Raw genomic sequence first — 24,556 nt, forward strand, 5'->3', positions numbered from 1 at the left:
CGATCCCAACTGTCTGTTATCAGCCTGCAGCCAGGGAGCAGAAATCAGCAGGGCTGCCTGCACTGAGTGTGTGTGTGTGGATTGGTCAATTTGGACCAATCAGCGGGGGCTTAACGTAATGGCTCCACGGATTGGCCCATTTAGTAGGAAGAATTAAATGGATGATGACGTTTCGCCAACGAGGCGTTTTGGGGAGGTATTTTCTGTGTTAGAGTTTTACTCGCTACAGGGTGTACTTTAAGGGTTTTGACTCTGCACACCGTTTACATGCATGAAAACCTTCATAACACACAAGGGGACGGGTAATAACCGGAAAAGCATGACATGTCACCTTTAAAATACCACTCTCTGTCACCATTTAGTTTCATTCCAAACGGCCATGTTGTTTAAATCTATCTGTGTAGAGAAATTATCCTAGGAAGTTGTTCCATCCCTTTCTCTTCTTGTGCGCTGATTCACTTCAACTGAAAAGCTGATTGAGTCGGTTGATTTGAAGAAATCAACCGACTCATGCTGATGCGGGACCAAAACGTGCGGGCTGGATGGGACACACCGTAAAAACTATGGCGACAGACACTCACAGACGGCATGAACTTGACCGACCATATGACGTTTGGTCAGGGCCTTGAAGGATTGTTCTAGCAACACCAAATTGCCCCACAGGTATTAATTGAAAGGGGCTTGCAGGCGGAATGACCCTCAAACAATGTATTAATTTCTAACTTTGACAGGACCATCAGGACTGGTGGGTAACTCAAACAATCTTTAGATTTGATCCTTTATCACTTTTCCGACTTTAAAAAACTGTGAATGTAGTTTAGTGTCAATAAATCAACTCACAGTTTAATGAATCTAAAAAAACAATTGTCTTATTTATAACGGTGCCTCAGTTTTGCATTTACCAACTTAAAAATCTGTCTTAAATCTCCATTGTGATATGAAGCCAAGACACAGCTTTGTAGAGTCACTTTCAACATTATCACTATCATAAACCACAACATGATCCAGAACAGACATTGAGCTACTGAAACACAATGCTGGCTTCATAATAGGACTTACAGAGTTGGGGAAGTTCAGATAGCAGATCTGACATGGCATGTCCTGTGCCGATGATCTAGTGTTGATTGCAGGACGGATCCTAGGCTTCTTACTGGGGTTAATGACATGACACTCGGAGAAAAGCTTGTCCAGATTACCATCAAAATACCTGTAATAATCGAGACAAAAATGTATCGGTGTTAAATGCATTAAGAAAGAAACTCTCCCGGGCACTTTAAGGGGGGGAGGGGGGGAAAGGATGCACTAGAGAGATTCTTACCTCTCCATGAGCTTTTCTTTATCCCAGTTGAAGTGACTGAGAAGGATTCGTGTTATTGTTGCAGGATTCTAGAAGAACAAGAAGGGTTGATTAGAAATAAAGCTAGAGTTTGCGTTTAACTTCTGCCAAATTTCACAACAACAAGGGTACATTTGACATGAAAAGACACCTCCACAAATGTATGCCAAGTTTAACTTTCTTTGTGGCAAAACACACAGCTTTATAGCCTAGGTTTCAATACAGTGTTTCCGCCAGACCAGGGCTGAGAGGGCGTCCACCCGAGAGAGAGTCACGTGACTTGAATTTTGAATTGAGCCGCCTCTTATAGTAGACTATATCTCTTTACGTTAGTGATGGGAGATACGGCTCTTTTTAGTGAGCCGGATCATTTGGCTCGGCTCACTAACAAGAAGAGCCGGCTCTTTTTACCACAGTTTACCACGGAGCCTCAGTTTCGCCGCTGCGAGGCTCCGGCGCTCGCAGTTCACGCGCATGCTCCACCGCTCATCGCGTCCATATCGCGCACGTTCCGTGTTGTCCTGTGGCAAGCATCGTGGGTTCAATACTCCGAAAAGAATCCCAATAGGCTCCTTTGCTCCTCCAACAGAGGGATGTCCTTGTCCTTTTTCGTCATTTCAAGCACTCTTCTTTTTTTTTGACGCCCTCGGCTCGAGTTCAGGCCGTTCCGAGCTGAATAAGGCCGTCAAATGACGGCAAGACGCCCCGCTGGCGGAAACACTGTTTCAATAGTAGGTTAATCCTAGCAGTAGACCAGAATGGTTATTTAAACTGTAAATGAAAATAGTTGTTGATTAAATAGTTCTCACTTCCAATAATATTTACTATCCACCCATGTATGTTAAGCTGTATTCCCACTGATGGTACAGCCCTATTCAACGCATCTCACTTTTGTTACTGTGTACAGTTCAGATTTGTGTTTCCCTCTGCAGTGTAGGCGGGGGTAATCAGCTGTTCCCCATAGCAAGACTCCTTGTAGGGCCGTGTAAATGAAAGAGTTGTTTACTCCTGTCATCGGCAACCAAAAACAGGTATGTATCGTAGTCATTTGTAAAGGCACGGTATGCGTCAAGTTTTGGCTGCAAGGTTTTTTCAAATCTTGGTTGAGTGAAAAAAAAAATGCTGCCAGGTTTATGCAGCATATCCTGTGACACGTTGGTAGCAATTGTCTATAATCAATAAGTATTTTTCAGTGTATTTCACCATTCAACATCAAATAGAAACCTTCAAATGAAAAAGGTCCACAACAATCCGACTTCTACTACAATCTTAGGTTTTCCTGTGCAAATCAACATTTAATATTGCATTGGCAGATTCTACAATGTTCAAAGTATTGCAATATTGATGATGATGTGGCAAATATATATATATATATATATATATATATATATAACAGTATTGTTACACAGTATGAAGCAGAAACTTGTTTACAATTATGTAAAATTCAAATATATTCGCTGCATTATGTCTTTTAACCTGCTCTCTACAAAAACAGCGCTAATTCACAATTTGATCATCATGGGTCTACACTGCAAACAAAGTGCTAAATTGAAAGTTGACATGCAAAGTCAATGGAAAGTGGCAAGCAAAATGCAGATTGGTCATGGGTTGCATCTGCACAAGTTGAACGCAGCGTGCTTGTGGGAGCAGTATAGTGAAATATGAATCACAAAATCTAATCACATTGCACACTGCTAACAAATGTATCAACAAACAGCCATGGTGTGTCTGTTGGTTAATCAAACATCTCACTTAGAAACGTGTTTCCACATTTTGCTCTAATAAACAGTATATTGTGACAAATCACTTTGACTGGCTACTGAGGTAACAACACTGAAGTGTCACTGTGGAAATAGGCACTTTTCATGGAATACCTGGGTATTATATATGTCAACTTAAACAAAGTAGGCATTAAAAACCCAATTTTTTTTAAATATGTAATGGTTAAATTGCATGAGGATAAGCATTGTTCATGCCATTTTAAAATCAGAACAGCAGACTACTTTATGTCACTGTGCCATGGTCCAACCCTTAAAGCAAACTACCCACTGAAGATTGTTCTCAGGAATTGCAAGATTAGATAGGGGAATTGTCTCAATGTACCAATACACACGATGCTCATTTGATTCCATCCTGCTGTAGTTAAGGATGGGAATCACAGGACTGATTAATGAGACAATATTAATACAATACAGTGTTCAATTCTGTGTTATGTGATAATAACTGTATCCTGATTCAAGAGTGTTTATTATGTTGAGATATTATTTGCGTAAGCAAAGAAGGAATGTTTCTCCAAACGGTCAAGTTTTTTATTTCAATGTTATAAGATAAAAAGTTACGATATATTATTTAGTCAGTGCAATGTGTAGTGCTTTCAGATTCATCAAGCCGCATGTGCACACATGATACCGCCCAAATGTCAAAGAGACAAAAACAGTCGATAGGGTGAACTCCTATAAAGCATAACGGTTCATACATTTAAAAAATCTACAATTGAAGATAAATACACTTCAAGAAAACCAATCAAAACATCTGACATTAAAAACATTTATGACAATATATTCAGTTGCCAGTTTATTACGAGTAAGTAAGTAGCTAGAACTTATATTCAGTCCATTACAGCAGCACTGCAATACATCCTATTTGTATCACGAAATAGTTGTTTATTTAATTTGACACACCTAGGCTTTAGTTTGTGTTGCTGTTGACATGTATTACAGAGGTGTTCATGATATTTGTTTTACCATTACTGATATAAATTGGCTTAGGAAATATTAGAAATACAGTTGAGTTTATCCATGAACAATCTTCAAGGTCGTTTTTGGCTTTTAAGTCTTTCTGAAGTTTGCAATGGGATCTTTTACTGTCAACAAAGTCTCTACAGATGAAATAAATCCATCAGCCACTTGTAACTTTACGCCTGAAGCGCATTCAGAGGCCAGGCAAATCCAGTCACTCTTGACATGTGAAGGCAACGTCACTAGAGACATTTAAAAGAAATTAAATCCAAGTGTAATTAACAAATCTACTGTCACACACTCTACATTGCAAACTTGGAATCAGAGAAAATATGTGGTAATTTACATGTAATAAGTTATGTGGTGCTGCAAATCAATACAAAAAAGCATGTACATGTGAATACTAATTATATGTAGAGTCACCATGTCAGCTTTTCTTACTTTAGAAATAATTGCCATGCGGCTGTACAGTATCTACTGTATTGCTGTTTTACCAATATTCGTTTTTGGGCTAGTTTATATTAAAATAATGCCACCATGAAGCACTTCCTTGTATGAAATGCAACACTTATGAAACTATAATTATAGTGACTGGTGCATTAGGAACCCTTTACATTATATTCTGTGCTCAAGTGTAGCTGAGGGAAAGGAAATGGAGGCCCAAGATAACGCTAAGCCAAAGGGCTTCGCTGGGTTCCCCCTTACAATTAATATAACGTTAGCTGTGGTAAACTAAACGTTAGCTGTTGCAAAACCATAACAGTTGTTCGTATAATCTTTCAAAACTTTTTTGGAAGTCACGGTTAGATAGCTTGTTAACGTACATAACCTAGCTTGGAACTTGCTAACCAAACTCAATGACCAAGCCTTTCGAGCATTATTAAAATAACGTAAGTGATTCTGTTATTTACACAAAATGTGTAACGAGAAATTGTAATAGCATGTTTAATGCTATCCAGCCAGCGTCTCGTGTGAGATGGCAGTTACCTAATTCCATCACTAAAGACGTTATGCCTTTCAAGTGAGGTGCTGGGATAACGGTTACAGTTGGCTAGTTAGCGAGCTAGCTATCTTGAAGCTACATTAGCAAACGGTGCTGCCAACTTCTCAATGGGATTAGACTACTTCCTGGCATAACATGTGTACAGAAATGGCTACTTAAATGACTATATTTAAATGTTTTCATATGTTAATTTCAAACACTAGACACAGAAGAGAGCTATGTTGAGAAATGTCTAATTGTAGAACTGTGTTAATATTATTCCTGTTGTGGAGCTACCAACTTCCAGCAAGTAAACTACTCCTTACAATGCTAACAGCTAAGCTAACGTCCATGGCCTGTTTATGATTCACCCAAGCCTGGACCCCGGTCTTTCCTGACTGCAGCATACCAGAAAACCTACCTGTATGACCTCGTTGACCTCCCTGATACACTCCACCATATGCTGGAGGATCTGCTCGGCAGTCAAAACCTCGAAGCGGTAGTCCTCCTCCTCCTCATCGCCGGGACCGTGGCCACCTCCACCGGTCTCGCCGAGCTCATCTCGCTCCCCACCGGCCACCACGGGATCGACCAACTCCACCTCTCCGAGCTCCAGGTTGTCGTCCTCGGGCTCCTCTTCGGCGCTATCCTCGCTACATTCCTCCTCTTCGTCGTCGTAATCATAGTTATAACCCTCGTCCGAGTCCATTCCTGGGGTGGTTATCTAGTTGTGACAGCGCACCTAAGTCTACAGTGTGTGAAATGTCGATTGCGGAACAATACGAAATCCCAAATTATCCGAGCCTCTTTTTCAGCTGCAGCGAAAATAACAACAAAACGTCGCCGCTGCTAAGCCAACAAAGAGACCCAGCGTCACTAACTGACGACGGCCTTACGTCAGATGGGACGTACAGGAGAATGTCAAAAATATATATTTATTAATATGACACGCTTTTATTTCACATCTATATGTTTGGAAACGTTTTTAAAATACATACAAAAATAATTAATGTACGCCCTGTTCAAACACGGGAAGCTAAAGTTGTCAACAAGTAGGCTATAAACAAAACACGTCCCTTTCGTTTATTGTCTACCAAAATTACAGTTTATCTAATTTAATCGTACAGGACTCCAACTATACTCGCAGAAGAAGAAGAATTGATGCTGTGTGTGTGTGTTATTAAAAAAAATGAAAGATAAAAAAAACAATATAAAACTATATGATTCGATATATGGTTATAGTCTACATAATTTACAAACTGTATCCTATTGTTTTACATTCAGATTAAGAAATACATAAAGAAAGAAAGAAAGAAAAACTACCAGCCTCACTGAAAAAAGCGCCCACACCTTAAACCCCGGTCACGTGACTGCTTGCTTTGGTCACCTGACCTCTTCAGCTTGACACAGTGCAGTAGTTGTAGTTGCCTCTCAGTGGAGTAGTATGGAAGCCATCATGTGTATGCTTAGTTCTGGACGATGCACTCCTACACATTTGTATTTGCTTCTACTGATAATAATTGCTCTTGGCTTTCACACGGTGGAGGGAGTATGGCCACTACCGCAGACTGTCACCACCTCACCCGAGCGATACCCTCTGAACTCGCAGGCTTTCTACTTTGGATACGGAAGACAATCAGCCGCCAAACCAGGGTGTTCTGTTCTGGATGCTGCATTCAAGAGATATTTTTCTCTAATATTTCAAGATTACACTTCTGGTAAGTGATGTGAGGTTAAAATGAGACTATGGCAAAACGAAGGTGAAGTTTAACACCTTCTTGGTTTAAAAATACTAACACAAATGGTAAATATTGACATAGGTAGTTTAATGTATGTGTTTGTGTGATACTTAAATATTACAGTGTATTGTGATTGCACAAAATTGACTAATCTTATAGTATGCATTACAAACAGAATGAGCAAAATACAGTAGGTTAAATCATGTCTTTTTAGATTATAGTGCTAGCATTAATCAAAGATTATCTGGGCATTCACACATTTAAGATGTTGTTATAGAGCCCTGATTAATTAGAGAAAAGTGCACACTGGGTGTTTTTTTAATGTTTTGTTTGTCATGTTGGCTTTTAAAGTAGTTCAATAGGCTTTGTAGAGACAGCAGCACAGCAGTCAGTCTGCCTACCTACTCAAAAACCCACCATGACAATGAACCAGTGCAGCAGAGCTTCATGTTTGTGTTGTCAAAAATACCACAGGTTATAGAATACCTTCAGTGTGATACAAACATAAAACGTTTACACAGCTTTAACCAACTTACCAGTATCGGTAATCATTTTTACTTTTATGACCAACAGGAAATGGTCCTCTGCGATTCAATGAGAATAAACCATTTACTGTTGAGGTCAGTGTTGACCATGATGATTGTGAGAGTTACCCCAATGAGGACTCTTCTGAGAGATGTAAGTATTGACATGTATCTGAGCCTGAGCACCACAGGTAAAGTACACTTTGGTAACAACTGTCACAACCGTTGGAATTAGAGGCTTTACCTAACTTGCTGTTATTTATGTTACAGACAATCTGAGTGTATATGCTGGAAAAGCATTTCTGAATGCAGAAACTGTGTGGGGTGCAGTAAGAGGTGATTATAGCAAATTCATGTATGTAAGAAACAACATTTGGAAACAAGGAATGATACAAACAAAGCTTGTACAGCAAGTTGCACAGGATATCTCGTGATTTATCAAAGTGACTATGCCTGTGGCTGTACATGCTTTGGCTAACTTGTTGTATGACTGTGTTCTGATTGTTTGTTTTAAAATGGTCTGTAACTGTGCTACTGTGTTACCTATCTTGGGCCAGGACTCTCTTGAAAAATATATTTGTAATCTCAATGAACCTATCCTGGTTAAATAAAGCAGAGCTCTCAAGTCTCACGCAATTGGCGTGAGACACACGCATTTCACTCCATTCACACGCTCACACGCCACACCTTGTATTTCTCACGCAGAGATTTTCTCACCCAGAGATTTCTTTCCAGGGTACCGCCCACCAAGTTGTGCCGCAATTTTGTAAACAAACTAGGCTTGTTTGAGACGCGTGCACTCCACTAGCACCGCTGCCAAAATCTCACGCTGAACTCTTTTCAAAACTTGAGAGCCCTGGTTAAGAGGCTACAATGTTCTCATTTCAATAGAGAGCTGCAAGAATGAGTCTTAAAACCCGGAAATGAATTTTTGATGTGTTTTTGGNAAAACTTGCGCGGCTCTCATGTCTGGGGTACTTGAGTGAGCTCTGCATGCACAGCAAACCACCAATCACAATCATTCTTGATCAGATCACAGCAGGTCCCGCCCCGCTAGTTTGCAGACCATCAAAACACCGGTAAAAAATGAGCGAGGCACAGGAGGACAATACCGGCGAGAGTGAAGATTTACTTCCAAAAAGAAAAGCAACATCTGCCTCTGGAAGTATTTTGGATCCAAAAAGGCTCTTCTCTTCTTCATTCAGAGATGAACCCCTTTATTTGAGGGTAAGCAACATGCATTATCATGACATGTTAGATCATGACTTAAGGTATGATGAGTCAATCAGTTAAGATCCAGACGTCCGTGACTAAAATCCTTCATCCGGTTAAATATAGTTAAAAAAACGCAATATATATCGCAGGGGAAAAAAATATCGCAATGTCAGTTTTTTTCAATATCGTGCAGCCCTAGTTGGGAGTAAACAATTCATCAATGTCCTTTTCAGAAATCAAATTAAATATCTTTCTTTTCAAATGTTTGAATGTTTTTGCAGCTTTTTTGTTTCTCATGTTGTCCAATAAGGTGCCATATTGTTAAAGTTCAATAACAAAGCGATTAAAGCAGGGTTTAAAATGGGTAGGAGTAAGATGTGTAGCACAGGACTTCTCTGTAGCATCACATTGAGTAATATTAACACATATTTTGAATGGAAGAAATATTGCACCTTCTGCGATTTGAGTATCGCACCTACCCTTATTGGGATCTCGATTACATTTCGATATATTGTGCAGCCCTACAGGAGTATATTTAAAGGGTTTGGGTGGTTTAGCTCAGGAAAGTTGCAAAAGTTTGGTCATAAATAACCTGCTAAAGGGCTGCAGTGTGTTATTTATGAGTTGGTTGATGATGCGCGTCATTGTGCGGATGCACTTCCTCGTCTGGGTTTTGAGGCTTCAGGAGAAACTTTAGAAAATATACATTATCCTGTGAACCTACGTCATTCTGCGGAGCTGCAAATAGAGCCAGACAGCAGCCTGCAGCATCAGCAGAGATGATTTACTTCTTCCATTCTTCTTTTTTAGATTCTTAACCTTTTGAGACAACGAGCACCACTTCCGGCATCCGTTGAAACATTTCAGATCTTCTTGAGTAAGGCAGGCTAACAATGTGCTTTGACATTGTTTATCTTCTGGCCTTCATGTTTCCCAGATATGTGCCAGATGTGACATTTCTATCAAATGCAATGTCAATCACTCTGACCTGAGAATCACTTCGTCTCCTATCTAAAAAGGATATTTGAATATAAAAACAATATTTATATGGAAACGAGAATCCCATTTGCAACCTGATGGATCGCTCTGACATTTAAACAATGGGATTTAAGCGTGGTCGTCATTACCCTGAGTTTGATGCTATATTATTCTCCACCTTGTGACGCACACGCTGTCAGCTTCCCCGATATCTCTAAGATTTGGGAGCGTTCCTTCTGATAAAGGGCAGGCCTATGTGGAAGTATGCGTCACTGCAATCCTCGTGTTTCACCTCGTTCTGCTTTCACAAGGAATCCATCTTACCTCTGTCTCTTCTGTTGCTCTTTCTCCAGTTATCACAAGCTGTTTTCTCCAAGTTGAGCTGAACATCTGAAGCATTCCACTTGTTTTAATAGATTTATTGGAAAATGTATTTCGACATAACGGCTCATCAGTGTGCAAACTCCTGCGCTGTAACATTTTCTCACGCCCTTCACAGACAAAAATGATATTTTAACAGTTTACATGTGGAAGTAATGACCTGCCGAGGCCAAGAATGTAGTATTAGTATTGTCCTTAAAAAGTGCCAGACTGAAAAGGAATTGGGCCTGGAATTGGTAGCCAGAGAAACCCAAGCCGTTTGGTTTAACATGTGCCGTCATGCAGGAGAAGCGATTTGGGGGTCTGAGCTGAAGAGGGAGGTAGAGAATGAGGGAGGCAGATATGTGGGGAAGGGGAGAAAAACATGCAAGGAATGATACAGAGGGGGGAGAAACGACTTGGAGAGGTCAGCGGGAAAAGGAAGGAAATGCAGCTCACTCCCCATGGGGCCGTTCTCCTGCATTCACCGGCATTACCTTTCACCTAATTCTGCTTAGGTATTGTGTGTCATTTTGTTCTGATTGGGTTTAACTAGCTGAGGGGCCGAAGCGGTTGTGAAATGTTCCCCTGCTGCCACAGGGGGCTTTGGACTAACGATGGGCCGGGATAAAATGTTCATGCTACCAATTTTGTGGCCTGAAATATCACAGTAAACACACCATGATTGTATTGGAATGAATTAAACATTAAAAAGGGAACATTAAATTATATATTGCAGCTTCTTTGGACCATAAATACACTAATAACACCAGAAACCGAAGCAGGTTGTGAAAATATATTGTGGGTGGAAGAGCAAAACGTTTTTTAACCACTGTAAAAATGTTGTTTTTTTAGGCTTAATGCCAACAAATATTGATAGAAGCTAAATATAATTGTTGGACTAAAACTATTGTCCTTAACTTTTCAATACATTTTTCACTTTTGTACTTCACAACACTAATTTGAATAGTTTGGACCACCTTAGTCGGAAAACAATGTTACGTAGCCACCACTTAAATCTAATGGTAAAAGTGGTATGAAACAAATGATGATATTGTTGCCTAATTTAAAGACTTTAAATTTCAAATAGAAGTGATAAATAAAGACAAAAATTAGTGTTGTAGTTTTAATTCAGGATCTAATTAAGGATTTGACTATCAAATGAAAAGTATTGGAGTTACAGTGTTGTCTTTGTGTTTGTGTGTGTGTGTGTTTGTGTAGGTGACAATAGTGGACACAGGGGTGAGGGGGACCATCGCTGTGGGCCTGGTGCCTAAATTCTACAGACTGGACCACCAGCCTGGCTGGCTGCCATACTCTGTAGCTTACCACGCTGACAACGGCAAGTAAGTCAAACCACCAGCCCACAGCCATCCATTAGCTTCAGTTCAGCTTCAGTTTCCTGCATGGATGGAGAAAAGGGATTGTGGCTTTTGCAGGTTCTTCATCCACACATAACTACAGCATCCATTCCCTATATGATTCTCCATAGCTCTTTTCTTTGCATTATAAAAAAATGAATCACTTAACTATTCGGTCACATATATCTAATCTTGTCCTAATGGCTCTTAACCTTGCTCACCTAATTATTGTCCATAGGGCTTCAACTAACAACTACTCTCATAATAAACTGACTTTGTCTGTAGATTTAGAGCTCAAGGTGACCTCTTTAAATGTTTTGCTTTGTCTGACCAATAGTTCAAAGACAAAGAAAGCAGCAAATCCTCATAATTGAGGAGCTGGAAGCAGTGAGTTTTTACATTGTTGCTTGATAAATGATAAACATTACTGGCATCATAAAGGTGCAGGAGACAACACACGCAGAAAGCTCATACATTACAGTTATTGCTGTATATTTATACACATAATGATGATTGAATGGTTCTATATTTGCAGTAGCTAGCTTTTTTTATATTGTGAAGATTCATATATTTGTGTTCTTCCTAGGTTATACAATGGAAACCCTGTCGGTCAGCAGTTTGGGCCAAAGTGTGCTCGTGGTGACCGCGTCGGCTGTGGAATACACTCGGAAAACATTGAAGCAGGTTTTACAACAGTCTTTTTCACCAAAAACGGCAAAGAGGTAGGTGTTCTAAAACACGAGGACATTCTGTAATGTTCTGTTTCAAACAGGAACTGTCAGTATGTATTAGCGTCGTGTCTTTCTTTCTCTTCACCCACTGTTACCATGCATCCCTGCCCTCTGCAGGTGGGTTCAGTGGAGGTTCCCGTGTCTGCGGAGGGGCTGTTCCCCGCCGTAGGGATGCACTCCATGGGGGAGGAGGTGAAGGTTGACCTGCAGGCGGAGTGGTTCCTGGAGGTAGACGATAGTATGATGATGGTGGACAGCCATGAAGATGACTGGGGGCGGCTTTTCGATGTCAGGGTTAGCGGCACGGTAAGAAGTAGAAAAGGTCACTTTTGTTTTGTCCCTGTTAAAGCAATACGTGTTGTCCGCTATCTCTTGCCTAGCTTAACTCGGAGATTGCAAGTGTTACTAAATATCATGAGTATAAGAGCATATAAGACAATGGCAGACTGTATTTTAATTCCTAATGTGAACTGGCCAAAGACTAGATGCATTTCCAAATAGCAGTGCAAGTACACATTAACATTATCCTTATTGAATCTCTTCATCAATCTTTAACAAAACAGACAATATTTTCAAGATACATTTGTGGTGGGATTGTGTGTCTCTGATTAAACTATAAAATGTGAAAAATAACATTTGCAGAGCTTGAACTGAATTGTTTACCTTGTTCCGACCATTGGCCATAATATAAAGCATTTATTCTACAAAACACACAGATCTTACTCGTTGTTGGGACTATATCACCTTAAAGAAAGGCAACACATGAATTATACTCTTTATAATATTATCAGTTCATTAAAAGTTGTATTACTTAAGCACTGTTTTAAGAAGTATTAAACAAAATGATGTAGCAGTTTATGCTAGTTAGCTTGTAGCTGATTTATGACCGGTAATTTGAGTTCCTGAACACGGCACACGATGTACGTGGAAAAAGAACATTTACATTAGAAAATTACATATATTAACTGTGAATGGGACAGATTAATGTGTGGCTTTTCCGTCTCTTGTACTTCTGCGTGGTTGTTGCCAGTTCCCCGTGTTTGTTTTGTGCCTTTTTACAAGATCCTTCATCTGCCTATTCCCCAGTAAATCCCTCTTTGTTGACAACTGTACTTAATGCTTTAGCAAGAAAGGCTCAGTGATATATCTTTTCAGTAACCGTGGACACGTCTTGGGATCTATCAAAGCAGTTTTCAAACCATCTGTTAGCTGCTGTTTCGTCTCACAGGGTGAATAAAAGAATGTAAAGACTTTAGCGTATATAATTAAAGCGTTGCACGGCACTGGCTGAGCTAAACACTGAACTATAAATCCCTATGATTCCTACGAGGCAGTCAGTCCTGGATGGTTTTATTGCACTAGGCACACTCTGAATCAGGTATTGTTCAAGAACGCAATCAGTGCCAAATGTTCAAGTTAACATTTTATATGAGGAAGGTATAACAGATGATATATATTCTTGAAGAAGTGCGTTATTGAAAGTCATGTAGCAATAGATAATAGCTTAAAAGGCAACAGTAACGCAGCGTACACATGGCGGCGTGCGTTGAAGCTTACCGGTGGGCGTGTCTGAAACTCGACCAACAACCAATCACATGAATCTCCCGCCCCGGACACACAAGCACTCGGTTTGATTGGCTAGAGCTTGTACTGGCATATGATTTGATTGGCTGACGATTCCTTCAAAGCTTCAAAAGTTGAAAATTGCTCAACTTTTGAAGTGAGCAATACGAGCGAAGCGAAGGAACCACAATGCAGTTCGGCAAAGCGTGACGTCACCCCATTCAAAGTGAATGGGCAGAAGCGTTGAAGCTTCAACGCACGCCGCCGTGTGGACGGGCCGTGTTACAGAGCGATCAGTACTAGGGCTGCACGATTTTGGGAAAAAATCGAATTGCGATTTTTCTGACAAATATTGCGATTGCGATTCGAATTGCGATATTTGTTTTTAAGCGACCCAACGGAAGTTTATTGTAAAAAGCGACCATAACTCCGGCTAGGAAGGTCGTATCAACGTACTCCCGTCTCTAGCACCCCCACAGCCCAAGCTACGAGTGAAATAACTAAACTTACATGAAACTTCCGTTGGGTTGCTTTAAAGTCAAGCTTCAGTTTAAGATTCACCCTGTAATAGAAACATGTGATGGAGCATTACTAACCTGACTCAGATGGTTTGTTTCACCAAACCATCTAGGAAAGCTCCATTGGAAGCTATTTGGAAAGGGCAGGCACTTTCAAAAATACTTGGCAGGTGATTGGATCAATCTGTCTATCACCTTCTATCATGGGCCACTTCTGATTGGTTAACAATGGCTGCTACATGTGGAGCACAGCACTTCTGATTGGCGTGGATGACTGACACACAAGAAGAACAAAATAAAATAAAAAGTTAAAAAAATATCGCAGGCTTTGTGATTTGATAATCNAGTGCGCATGTCAATCCATCCAGAGCCCGGTTGGAGTTAGTGAGCCAGCACTTCCCTGCACATAAATGAGAAACAGAGAAGCTAAGTGGACTTCCAAGGGTTAAATGTGGTCCAGGCCTTTCAGTAAAATCTCTGCCTGTGCGTAAAGCAAGCCGTTATAATTTCTCAAAGATATAAGGAGAATTAATGATCTTATTCAGACGGCACGATTGATACTCTTTCATTAATCATTCTAAATGTTGTGTTATCTGCTATCAGTTTGCATTCTTTTTCTTAGCAAATGTACTCGCACAGTTAAGTTTGTACCTCACATACCACAAATAAGTAGTGGGGCAAAAAAGGTATTTAGTCTCAGCCAGCCAATTTGTGCGCAAGTTCTCCCACTTAAAACAATGGAAGAAGGCCTGTAATTTTTCATCCTAGGTAACCTCAACAGGAGGTAATGAATGTTTTACCCAACCCCCATGTTTCACAGTAGGGTATGGTGTTCTTTTTGGATGCAACTCAAGGCAATTCTTTCATCCTCCAAACACGTCTGGTTGAGGTTTTTCCAAAAGTTCTATTTTGGTTTCATCTGACCAATATGACATTCCTCCCCCCAATCCTCTTCCCTGGAATCATCTAAATGCTCTCTATCAGCAAACTTCAAGACGGCCCCTGGACATGTACTGGCCTTAAAGCAAGGGGGACAACGTCTGGCACTGCAGGATTTTGAGTCCCCTGGCCGGCGTAGTGTGATTACTGAATGGTAGCCTTAAGTTACTTTGGTCCCAGCTCTCTGCAGGTCATTGACTAGGTCCCCACCCACCTGTGGGTTCCGGGAATTTTGCTCCACCGTTCTTGTGATCATTTTGACACCCTGGGCGGTGGGATCTTGCGTGGAAGCCCAGAATCGAGGGAGATTATCAGTGGTCTTGTATTCTTTCCATTTTCTATATTGCTTCCCACAGTTGATTTTCTTCAACCAAGTTGCTTACCTATTGCAGATTCGTCTCCAGCTGGTGCAGGTCTACAATTTAGTTTTCTGGTGTCCTTGACAGCTCTTTGGTCCTTGACAATTAGTGGAGCGTTTTGGAGTGTTTAACTGTTTGAGGGTTTGGACAGGTGTCTTTATACTGAATAACCGAGTTCAAACAGGTGCCATTAATACAGTTAACAAGTGGAGGACAGAGGAGGCTCTTAAAGAAGAAGTTATAGGTCTGTGAGAGCCAGAAACCTTGTTTGTAGGTGACCAAATACTTATTTTCCACCATCATTTGCAAATAAATTCTTTAAAAATCAGACAATGTGATTTTCTGGATTTTTTTTTCTCATTTTGTCTCTCATAGTTGAGGTATACCTAGGATGAAAATTACAGGTCTCTCATCTTTTTAAGTGGGAGAACTTGCACAATTGGTGGCAGACTAAATACTTTTTTGCCCCACTGTATAACCATGACATTTTCACAAAAGAAAATATTGCCCAACTTGAAATACAGACATAATATAAAAACATCACAATGGCTCAATTTCTTGGCCGAACATCTCTCAATGAAACAAATCACTGTATTTAACCAACATTAAACAGTTTAATCTTATGATGCCTGGTGCTACTTTCTGAGAACTCTGAATCTGTCTTTTTTGATATACACTTTGTCTTTGTTCTTAAGCATCTTGTCATTAAATGTACACATTGGCTTGCCTTATGTTAGCTTATATAAGGTGAAAAGAGAGTCAGTCTGAGTAGAGATATGAAACCTGATATCAAGAAAGTCAAAGACTATTTCTTGGATCTATAATTTGAACAAACTTCACAATTCGGCTGCAAACCAAGAAGCTTATGGAGACATTATTTCTTTAACTCAATCTTTTTGGCAGCATTTATTAGCATTTATAGTGCTTGTTTATCTGCAGTATTGTTATTTTCCAGCTCATCGCTGCTCTCAAAAGTGTGTAATCCTCTGCATCAGTTATGCCATGAGGGAAAGATGGGACACAGAGGCTGTTTGTTTAGAAGACTAAATTAAAAGTGATGAACACCACTGCGATTGGATAATTGAACCCATGTGGGATGAAAGACGGTACCTGTCGGGAACACTGTCGTTCTCTCATGGCTTTCAGACTCCCATTCCAGTGCAGCAGCTGGAACACAGTCATCAGCTCCTGAAACACATTTAAAACAGCAGGAATCAGGGATGAAACTCGCCTCAAGAGACTACATGTGTAACAACTCGGTGTTGCAAAACAAGAATGCTTCCCTCAGTTTCCCTTTTACCAATTAGACATAGGGTGGTGATGTTCTGGCTACAAGCTCCGTGTTCAAAGATAAAGAGGTCACAAATCGGCTCAAACTGCTGTGTTTTAACCCTTTCAATAGATCTAGAAGCAAACAAACTTCATTTAACTTGTCTCTATCTTTGTTATATTAGATGCACATTAAAGCTTAACACATACAACACTCTTAACACTGCATCAAGGCTCAAACCTTTCAAACTGCTATTTGCAATTCTATCGTCACACTATCCTCTGGCAGAAAATGCATCTTAACACGACAAACATTCCTGAATTTTCCACACCTGAAACTCCAGCATGGATTTTCCTTTGTTGGACTCGAGCATGAAGCGAAATGCTCCAATTCCTGTGTTAGGGTTGTCAGCCTCTTCTCTGTTTCCCTGTAAACAACAACAACAACAACGAGTTAATGTCACTCAGCTGTGTTGGCTCAAACAACAGGTATGGTGACATGAAATCTAACTGTGTGTTGTATGCATACAAAACATGTTTTGTAGGAGTGTGTTTTAAAAAATAATGATATCTGACGGAATTTCTTTCCTTTTTAAGGCATGATTTATTTGTGGACAAATAGCCATGTTCATGTTTCTAACTGCATGAGATTTTTAAAATTAGATAAGATATACTTTTTGTTCCTAATTTGGGAAATTGTTTTGTATAGCAGGATGTAAAAATAGGCATTGCACATCAATTCAAAAATAAACAGTAAATATATACATATTAACAATTCATCTAAAGATAATCCATACAGCACACAATATAAAATATACAGAAAACTAAATCAATCATAACATCTGCAAAGTAGTCACAGTTTTAAAATAAAATGTAAATGCAGTGAGGTAGTGTGAGTGTAAAAAACAGTACCACATGAATTAATACTAATGCATTATTTAATCTTTATTTTCTGCAACTTTCACATATCAGCACAACACAGTGCAGATACACTGTGACTTCCTCCTCTCTGACAGTGAATCACTTGAGCACAGGACTTCCTGTAATCTATTATGAATAACTTACATTGAAGGAGGCCAGCGCCTCACTGACGCTCTTCTCTATGAAGTCGTCTGTGATGCGGCGGGAGGGATGTTCATTGAAAACAGAGTTCATCAGGGCGATCTTGGCAGCGCTGCGTCGAGCCTCGGCTTTGGTGGGACAGAACTGTCAAACGGGGAAGGAAACATGCATTAGCGGTCAGATACGATCACTGTTACAGATTTGCAGTCCAAAACATAAAGCCAGCCAGTGTTTATGTGGAGTTCACACTGTGAACAGACACTTTTTATCTGTCCTGAGAATCCATATTTAGTGTGCTGTGGTTGCAAGCATGTGGGTTTTTTTAAAGATATTTTTTGAGCCAGAGAGTGCTTTTAATTTAGATGCAGTGTATAAAGGGAGAGACAGATGGGAGAGCATTGCCTAATACTACCAGCTCCAACTGAGCTCTCCAGTGGTTCATGTTGGAAATGTTTCAGCTTGTAACTAACATAGCACATTAGTGACCACTTGTGTTAATCATACTGTAAAACACCAATAAGCACTTTCTTCAAATCAAAAGAAGATGTGATGATGTTCTCACAAGCATGCTAAGAAATGAAACACAAGGTACCTGGAAACTCCCGAAGCAGCTGCCTCCGGGAAGGCTGACGTAGCAGACATAAGGAGGGTTGCTGGATGGGACCATTTCATAAACAACTAGAGCTCCGTTTCTCAGGTCGGCGCCTCTGGTCAGCTTCATCTGCCAGAACTCTTGCAGAGCTTCCACCACGTTTACTGCCGGGCACAGAGATGAAAGCAACCTCATCACAAGCAGGAAACATGAGAATAAGTAGTTCCAATGTATCAAAATATGACGGAGGGAAAACACATTTGAGCTGGACGGATTGTAAACAGGATGGAGATCACACACACACACACACACACACACACACACACACACACACACACACACACACACACACACACACACACACACGTGGGGGGATTGTCGAAAATTGAATTTATACTAAGAAGGGATTCATGCGGACAAACTTGACATTTTGACTAGCAATTGGATATGGTGCTGGACTGATTTCATTCTGAAATTCGCAAAAGCTTCTGTTTATTTACAAGTTTTTTTATTGATTTATATTTTGTAAGTTACTCTCTATGAGGATGCAAATTATGCCATGTATAAACTGTTGTTGCTTGTTTGCTGAACTTCAAATATATATATTCATTTTAATTTCCTGACAGTGCAGCTGTGTATAATTCAAATGTACTTTCAGTAAGTATAAAAATCCTTGTCACGATGTGGTAGATCAACACTTTCTAACTGTGAAATCTTCTCTAAACACAAAGATGGGAAGGGAGGGGGGGAAGGTCATCTTGAGGATGCCAGAGGTTTTTCCTGTAAATCTTTAGGTGGTGGCTGATGAGAGGAAACTCTGTCTCACCTCAGAGGAGCTGCTTAAAGAAAAACACTCCCAACAACTCTACACTTTATGTGCTCATGTGACAAAGCTACATCCCTGCCCTCCAAAAGGAAAACAACAACAAAAAAAAGCAGTAAATGATTTGCGGCTGAATCGGAAATGATTACTTCTGTTTGGATGTGCAGGGAAATGTGAGTGCAGCCAACATCATTGTTTTTCTCTGAGCTCTTTGCTGCTGAGCTCTTGCTGTTTCAATCGCTCTCAAATCTGGAGACCGTTCAGTGCGTTTAAAGAGCTAAATTCCAACACTTGATTTATAAATCCCTAAACTGCAATCCAAAAAAGGCTCTTACTGTGTGAAAAGGGAAAAATACTGTGCTCTCTAAAAACTGTTCCCTTGCTGGTTGCCAATAAAAAGTAATAACATGTAAACAACAATTTGCTATTGAGAACAGTCAATTCAATATTGTAAATGAAGCAAGTAGCTCTCCGTTATATTACTTTTACAACAAAGACATTTCTCATATGTATCCGTCCAATAGTTAACTTAAGCTAGTGTCCCCCATAATATACATGAATTACTGAGTCGACCAGAAATAGACTCAAGAAAACAAATCATTCAGACCCTGACCGAGTTATTTTTGAGCCTCTCAGGGATCGGTGCAGTGATAAGATAGAACAACAGGAAATATTTAGAGATAGAGGAGGATGGCATGTGACAATGGTGCTGGCCCAGACTCAAACAAACTATGAGGCAGTGGCCTGATTTCAATCAGCACATGACTGACAAATATATCACGTGGAAAAGACAAAATAGACATAAATAGACTTAAAAAATGATATCAGCCAGGGTAAATACTTGAGGGTCATTCTGCCAGGGACCATGTTCTAATGGCAGAATTACTTTCCCTGTCTTAATAATCTTAAGACAAATAAAGGCCTTTTCATTCTCCGATAATGGCTGAATAATAACTATGCCACAAAGAAAATATAGGAACCCCAAATTACTGTATAATGTAGGGGAAATTATTATCTCCAAATGCCAAAATAGAACAAATGATTTTCTTTAACAAGAACTCCTTTGCCGCAAGATTAAATACAAAAATTGGAGCAACATTAAGACAAAAATACCAACAGTCTTTATGGTGCTGCCAAATTTGAAGTTGTTAAGCTGCCTAAATGGGATAGAGGAGGAAAGAGGCTGTTAGTCAGGAGCACAGAGGGACAATCTTTTGGAAATAAATCCTATTAGCAGCGGGGAGGAACATTTGTGTAAGCTCCACCGCCAACAGGACAGCAGCTTTTGGTGTAGTGTCTTATGCATAGGGCTTTCCAGCATGCAATAGAGATGAATAACATGTGTTATAAAGGTAGGTAAACTATGATAAATAGATACAAGCATAAATAAACTATACCTCGTGACTTTTGATTATTTTTAGGTTAACAGTTGGGCAAATTGCATACCACTGTTAAAGCTCGATGAGAGAGTCTGGATAACCCACAAACATATTTTTGATAATTAATATACGGATGTCTATTTTGATCAGTAAAGATGTGAATAACCAAAATGTACCCATAGATATACTGATAATAAGTGAAGTCCCTGCCTTTCCTTTGTTGTTAGTACGTTTTACTGTCTACATTACAGGACAGTAGTGTACCGTGTCCAATTTAAAAATAAGTTACATTTAATTAGGCTGATGTACAGGTATTAAAGCTTATTGTGTGTAAATGTAACCCCCTGCAGCTATGTCTTAATCCTTTAATGGATAGATAGCCAATGTTATAGCTATCTAAATATTAGAGGAACACTTTAATTAAAAAAAACAAAAACATTTTGGTGACATTGCATCCCAAAGAACACGGTCAATCCTATAAGTAAAAACAATATAATGTCAGTATAGTTGTCAGTGTGCAACCAAACATAATAACGGAATGTAGCTTCATTTGTGTCTGTTGCTAATCCATATCCAAACAAATGGTGCAGCTCAAAGTGGCTTTCTGCTCCTCAAAACTCCCTAAGTATAAACTAAACTATATGCCAGCAGTGGTGTAAAATAACCAAGTACATTTACTCAAGTACTGTACTTAAATACAATTTTTAGATACTTGTACTTTACTTATTTCAATGTTTTGCTACTATGTACTTCTACCCCACTACAGATGTAAATAGTGTACCTTTACTCCAATACATTTATTTAATACCATCAGTTACTATGCAGATTTGGATGATATTAATGATATGAAATATAATCAACACTTAAATCATACTTTAGTTACACCTTGAGTAATCCACAAGCTATCCTGCAGTACACTAAGTAATTACAACTAGCTGCACCTTTACCAGCTTTGATAACACTTTAATTCATCAATAATTATAATTAAAACATAACAATGTATTGTTCTGAAATGGGCCAATGTGCATAATGAGTACTGTTGGTGCAGGATGCAGGACTTTTACTTGTAACAGAGTATTCCTACACTCTGGTAGTTATACTTATACTAAAGTAGACTACAAGATCTGATTACTTTTCCCACCTCTGTCTATATGCCAGATGTTAACACCATTTGTCTCCACATTAACAGAGCATTATCCCCGTTACCTCTGCCGTAGCCCTGAGTGTGTTTAGCGAAGCTCCGGACCACAGCCTCCACCGCCTCCTTCAGCACCGCCGGGTTCCCCGGGTTACAGTGCCCTGCCCCCGGCCACGGCCCCGCTCCCAGCCCGCCGTACAGGCTGTGGAGCTGCAGCGGAGGAGGCGGCGGAGGAGGCCCGGACGAGGCGGACAGAGAGGCCGGGGAGGGCAGCAGCGGCGCGATGGGGACCGTCACCCCGGGCCGGAGAGAGGAGCGGAGCGTCCCGGTCAGTCCTGAGCCGAATCCGATGCCTGGCTGCAGCCGCTGAGGGCGGATACTGTCCGGGAGGACGTGAGATTCCATTGTCCCGACGTAACGTCTGCGAAGTCCCGGTGTGGGTTAAATGTGTACCCGACGGTTTTAGGAATAAACACGGTCTGTAGAGGCTGGAGGAACAAAGTGTTAGCGGGGTTTTGTCAATCACAGCCTAGAGAAGTAGTTAGCCGATGTTGATTCGACACATTTCACCGATGAAGTGCATCCTCGCTGTGTGGATTAGACTGCGGGGATGTCAGTCAACCGGTGCCTTCAAGGACCCCTCGTTCTCTAAACACTTAGAGCTGGGAAATCCATCACTGTACACAGTGTTAATGCATTAATTATTATTAAGATAAATACACTTAATTTCTCTAACATTATGTAATTACACCTTACTTAACACTTTGTAATGGATGTTGGGTGTTTGCTAAATATGGTATGGTTATAGACATATTTGGTGTTTGCAAGCAAATATATATTTTTGTTTTTGTTTGTGTGTATTTTTCTAATCCAAATGTACTGTTTTAGGATGCCATTTGAAAAGTATTGTAAAACCCATAGTGCCAATGTTGCGATTGTGTGTCTCTATGTAGGCTTTCTGTCCATGTAAAATAAATTAATGTTATCTAAAATAAACACTTTCTCTTAACTTTGACCTTGCTACTGATTCCGTATGTTATCAGTTACAGCTTCAGGGATCAATACTATCCAATTTGTAAAGTTAAACTTTTTGAGCTTTGTCAGAAAACAATTTAGGTCAAACCTTTGTTATTCTGTTGTATGATAATTGTGGACGCCATAATTAGTGGTGTTGTTTTGCTGGATTTAATGACATTAAACAGTGTTTGTAATGTTTTATGCACCAAGATTTAAAACAAAGATTTGATAATAGGATCTGACAATGTAATAGATAACCCAGTTCCCCTATAAATGGTCTAATGGCACAAACGGGAAACAGATGGAAATGCTTTAAAATTAAAATAAATCTAATTGAAACATTTGGTGACTTGAGCATGAATAACATCCTAATTTCCTCTATGCAATGTTCAGTTATGTGCATTATGTTTTCATAATTACGACATTTACTGAAGCACCTGAATGCAGCAGTGGAAAGTCAAAGAGGTATCCAGCCAAGAAATCTGAGCCTCCCCTGTTCTCTGGGACGAACAGAGCAAAACTACAGTGTGGGCTCTGCAGCCTGAAGCATGTGATTAAACCCTAAAGTGAAGTAACCCAGTTTACTCGATAAGAGGCTGAAAACAATAACGATGCTTCTCTGGAACAGACAATGAAAGTCTGAGGTACCTGGGTTAAACTTTAAGTTGGTGGACCACCAAGGACTTGGGGAGGAAATGAGTCCTCCTCTAGAGCTAAAGGTTTTTTAGACTTTTCTGGAGCCTGTGTACATTCTCATTCTTTCTGTGGTCTGGTTTCAGGCCAGTTGAGTGTGGAGGAGGATGATGGGGAGAATTTGAATATATCATTTTCTCAGATCTGAATTTGCCAAAACACATTTTTAACAAATCTAGTAGACTGAGCGACTGCGTATCTCAGATCAATCTAACATCTGAGACGTGGCCTGGTAGCATTGATTACTTTAGAGTGCACATACAACACAAAGGAAAACAAACCATCCTTTATCACAATTGTAATGAGTGTTTGGCTCACTTGAGGGCGTGCTCTCATTTCATTACATCAGTAACCTCAGCTATGCAGCTCAGGGACAATTCAACACTGATGTTGTTCTGCAGTCCTTTTCTAAAGCTGCTCGGCAGGGCCATTTACCTTTTTTGACCACTTCTTGTGATCAGTTCTTTCTCTGAATGTTGATGGAATCACTATCCTTATAACAAACCACTGGCCTGAACATTGTGTGTTTATTGAAGTAAGCTTACATGTCAAAAATCCAGTGGTGGAAAATAAATGTACTTTGAGATTTTGTATATTATGCTACTTTACATACACTACATTAAATAATGAAATATTATCCCCTCTTAACCTCTCATATTGTTTCAGTTAAATTACAGTTTAAAACCATAAGAAGTACAATGCTCCAATGATTGATGAACAAAAGCAACGATTATAGCAATTTCCAAACAATGATTATAAATAGTATTTTTCAGAACTTTGTTTTTTGTCTTCTCTACAGTTTCATTAATCATCTCATGTTTAGACTAATCACATTTATCCTGTGACCCTTTGAAGTAGGCACTGACACCTATACATTGGGAAACAGTGAACTACAGCTAATAAAGTACTTTAAACTCGCTCCACCTCAACCAGCTACAACAGTAAAGTCCTGATTACTCATTGATGCATCGGTAACAATCTAATCATATGATACTGTATCAGTCACATTCCTATCTTCCTACAGAGACAGTAACTCTGAGGTCATTTCCCTGATAATACTGCTTTCCTTTATTTCTGAAGGGGATGAACACAGAATCTGATCAAACATATATACAATAATGTTACTTATATATCAGTACTGAATAGTGTACTTTACAATACAAATCATTATATTAGCTCATAAGATATGAGTGGTGGAATGTGAAAGTATTCCAGTAGAATTTTTACTTTTACTTTAGTT

At 39.7% G+C, this 24,556-nt stretch overlaps 3 protein-coding genes across 4 annotated transcripts in view; 1 reads left to right on the forward strand and 2 right to left on the reverse strand.

Moving 5' to 3' along the window:
- Positions 1-5,937, reverse strand: part of arih1 (ariadne ubiquitin-conjugating enzyme E2 binding protein homolog 1 (Drosophila)) — a 66,023-nt gene extending 60,086 nt beyond the window's left edge. Inside the window, exons 1-3 of one of the 2 annotated variants that reach the window (XM_010795938.1) lie at positions 5,478-5,937; positions 1,319-1,386; positions 1,060-1,207 (exon numbers count right to left, since the gene is read on the reverse strand). In XM_010795938.1, coding sequence (XP_010794240.1) covers positions 1,060-1,207; positions 1,319-1,386; positions 5,478-5,765 — 504 coding nt within the window. In that variant the 5' untranslated portion in view covers positions 5,766-5,937. The remainder of the gene's footprint in view (positions 1-1,059; positions 1,208-1,318; positions 1,387-5,477) is intronic. The other variant, XM_010795937.1, reaches the window with a different exon arrangement.
- Positions 5,938-6,432: 495 nt separating this feature from the next.
- The window catches only part of hexa (hexosaminidase A (alpha polypeptide)), a 189,123-nt gene continuing 170,999 nt past the window's right edge, over positions 6,433-24,556 (forward strand). Inside the window, exons 1-3 of the mRNA XM_010795932.1 lie at positions 6,433-6,774; positions 7,369-7,473; positions 7,590-7,655. Coding sequence (XP_010794234.1) covers positions 6,501-6,774; positions 7,369-7,473; positions 7,590-7,655 — 445 coding nt within the window. The 5' untranslated portion in view covers positions 6,433-6,500. The remainder of the gene's footprint in view (positions 6,775-7,368; positions 7,474-7,589; positions 7,656-24,556) is intronic.
- Positions 14,406-22,221, reverse strand: lix1l (limb and CNS expressed 1 like). The gene is made up of 6 exons (XM_010795931.1): positions 21,675-22,221; positions 18,267-18,430; positions 17,678-17,818; positions 16,945-17,040; positions 16,454-16,531; positions 14,406-14,444 (listed from the first exon to the last, which is right to left on the reverse strand). The coding sequence occupies exons 1-6, from the start codon at positions 22,009-22,011 to the stop codon at positions 14,427-14,429; spliced, it is 834 nt and encodes a 277-aa protein (XP_010794233.1). The 5' UTR covers positions 22,012-22,221; the 3' UTR covers positions 14,406-14,426.

The sequence above is a fragment of the Notothenia coriiceps genome, unplaced genomic scaffold (assembly GCF_000735185.1).
Source record: "Notothenia coriiceps isolate Sejong01 unplaced genomic scaffold, NC01 NC01_scaffold00037250, whole genome shotgun sequence".
In the NCBI taxonomy this organism is placed as follows: Eukaryota; Metazoa; Chordata; class Actinopteri; order Perciformes; family Nototheniidae; genus Notothenia; species Notothenia coriiceps.

Bases quoted from the DNA above. Each gene is read 5' to 3' on its own strand.
- lix1l (XM_010795931.1), bottom strand. From the start codon at position 22,011: ATGGAATCTCACGTCCTCCCGGACAGTATCCGCCCTCAGCGGCTGCAG. The intron at 17,041-17,677 runs GTAAGTTATTCA...TGTTGTTTACAG, and splicing joins AGGCGCTGGCCTCCTTCAAT to GGAAACAGAGAAGAGGCTGA. The intron at 16,532-16,944 runs GTGTGGAAAATT...AATGTGTTTCAG, and splicing joins AATCCATGCTGGAGTTTCAG to GAGCTGATGACTGTGTTCCA.